A 2137-nucleotide genomic window follows, 5' to 3' on the forward strand; every position below is an offset into this window, starting at 1 on the left:
GAACAGTCAGTCAGCATGCCAAATAACATGGAGGAACAGTCAGTCAGCATGCCAGATAATATGGAGGAACAGTCAGTCAGCATGCCAGATAACATGGAGGAACAGTCAGTCAGCATGCCAGATAATATGGAGGAACAGTACGTCAGCATGACAGATAATATGGAGGAACAGTCAGCATGCCAGATAATATGGAGGAACAGTCAGCATGCCAGATAATATGGAGGAACAGTCAGTCAGCATGACAGATAATATGGAGGAACAGTCAGCATGCCAGATAATATGGAGGAACAGTCAGTCAGCATGACAGATAATATGGAGGAACAGTCAGTCAGCATGCCAGATAATATGGAGGAACAGTCAGCATGCCAGATAATATGGAGGAACAGTCAGTCAGCATGCCAGATAACATGGAGGAACAGTCAGTCAGCATGCCAGATAATATGGAGGAACAGTCTGTCAGCATGCCAGATAATATGGAGGAACAGTCAGCATGCCAGATAATATGGAGGAACAGTCAGCATGCCAGATAATATGGAGGAACAGTCAGTCAGCATGACAGATAATATGGAGGAACAGTCAGTCAGCATGACAGATGATATGGAGGAACAGTCAGCATGACAGATAATATGGAGGAACAGTCAGTCAGCATGACAGATAATATGGAGGAACAGTCAGCATGCCAGATAATATGGAGGAACAGTCAGCATGCCAGATAATATGGAGGAACAGTCAGTCAGCATGACAGATAATATGGAGGAACAGTCAGTCAGCATGCCAGATAACATGGAGGAACAGTCAGTCAGCATGCCAGATAATATGGAGGAACAGTCAGTCAGCATGCCAGATAACATGGATGAACAGTCAGTCAGCATGCCAGATAATATGGAGGAACAGTCAGTCAGCATGCCAGATAATATGGAGGAACAGTCAGTCAGCATGCCAGATAACATGGAGAAACAGTCAGTCAGCATGCCAGATAATATGGAGGAACAGTCAGTCAGCATGACAGATAATATGGAGGAACAGTCAGCATGCCAGATAATATGGAGGAACAGTCAGCATGACAGATATTATGGAGGAACAGTCAGTCAGCATGACAGATATTATGGAGGAACAGTCAGTCAGCATGCCAGATAATATGGAGGAACAGTCAGTCAGCATGACAGATAATATGGAGGAACAGTCAGCATGCCAGATAATATGGAGGAACAGTCAGTCAGCATGACAGATAATATGGAGGAACAGTCAGCATGCCAGATAATATGGAGGAACAGTCAGCATGACAGATAATATGGAGGAACAGTCAGCATGCCAGATAATATGGAGGAACAGTCAGCATGCCAGATAATATGGAGGAACAGTCAGTCAGCATGCCAGATAATATGGAGGAACAGTCAGCATGCCAGATAATATGGAGGAACAGTCAGTCAGCATGCCAGATAATATGGAGGAACAGTCAGTCAGCATGCCAGATATTATGGAGGAACAGTCAGCATGCCAGATAATATGGAGGAACAGTCAGTCAGCATGACAGATATTATGGAGGAACAGTCAGCATGCCAGATAATATGGAGGAACAGTCAGTCAGCATGACAGATATTATGGAGGAACAGTCAGCATGACAGATATTATGGAGGCACAGTCAGTCAGCATGACAGATAATATGGAGGAACAGTCAGTCAGCATGCCAGATATTATGGAGGAACAGTCAGCATGCCAGATAATATGGAGGAACAGTCAGTCAGCATGACAGATATTATGGAGGAACAGTCAGCATGCCAGATAATATGGAGGAACAGTCAGTCAGCATGACAGATATTATGGAGGAACAGTCAGCATGACAGATAATATGGAGGAACAGTCAGTCATCAGTGTGTGTGTGTGTGTGTGTGTGTGTGTGTGTGTGTGTGTGTGTGTGTGTGTGTGTGTGTGTGTGTGTGTGTGTGTGTGTGTGTGTGTGTGTGTGTGTGTGTGTGTGTGTGTGTGTGTGTGTGTGTGTGTGTTGAGCAGCATGGCAGGGTGTCTCCAGACTGGTGTTGTGGCGTCAGGTGTAGCGGCTCAGAGACCTGGCTCTCTGTCTGGAAGAGGAGATGACTACTGGAGACTGTTGTGTAGCTGGGACTTCTCTCTGCTGCAC

The 2137-nt window shown here is 45.5% G+C and overlaps 1 protein-coding gene across 1 annotated transcript in view; it reads left to right on the forward strand.

The window, feature by feature from the left end:
• Positions 1-2130, forward strand: part of LOC127926574 (transmembrane channel-like protein 5) — a gene marked incomplete at its 3' end in the record, with an annotated part of 22292 nt that extends 20162 nt beyond the window's left edge. The window contains exon 10 of the mRNA XM_052512012.1: positions 2011-2130. Coding sequence (XP_052367972.1) covers positions 2011-2130 — 120 coding nt within the window. The remainder of the gene's footprint in view (positions 1-2010) is intronic.
• Positions 2131-2137: the final 7 nt, after the last annotated feature.

The sequence above is a fragment of the Oncorhynchus keta genome, unplaced genomic scaffold, assembly GCF_023373465.1.
Source record: "Oncorhynchus keta strain PuntledgeMale-10-30-2019 unplaced genomic scaffold, Oket_V2 Un_contig_7832_pilon_pilon, whole genome shotgun sequence".
Classification (NCBI taxonomy): domain Eukaryota; kingdom Metazoa; phylum Chordata; class Actinopteri; order Salmoniformes; family Salmonidae; genus Oncorhynchus; species Oncorhynchus keta.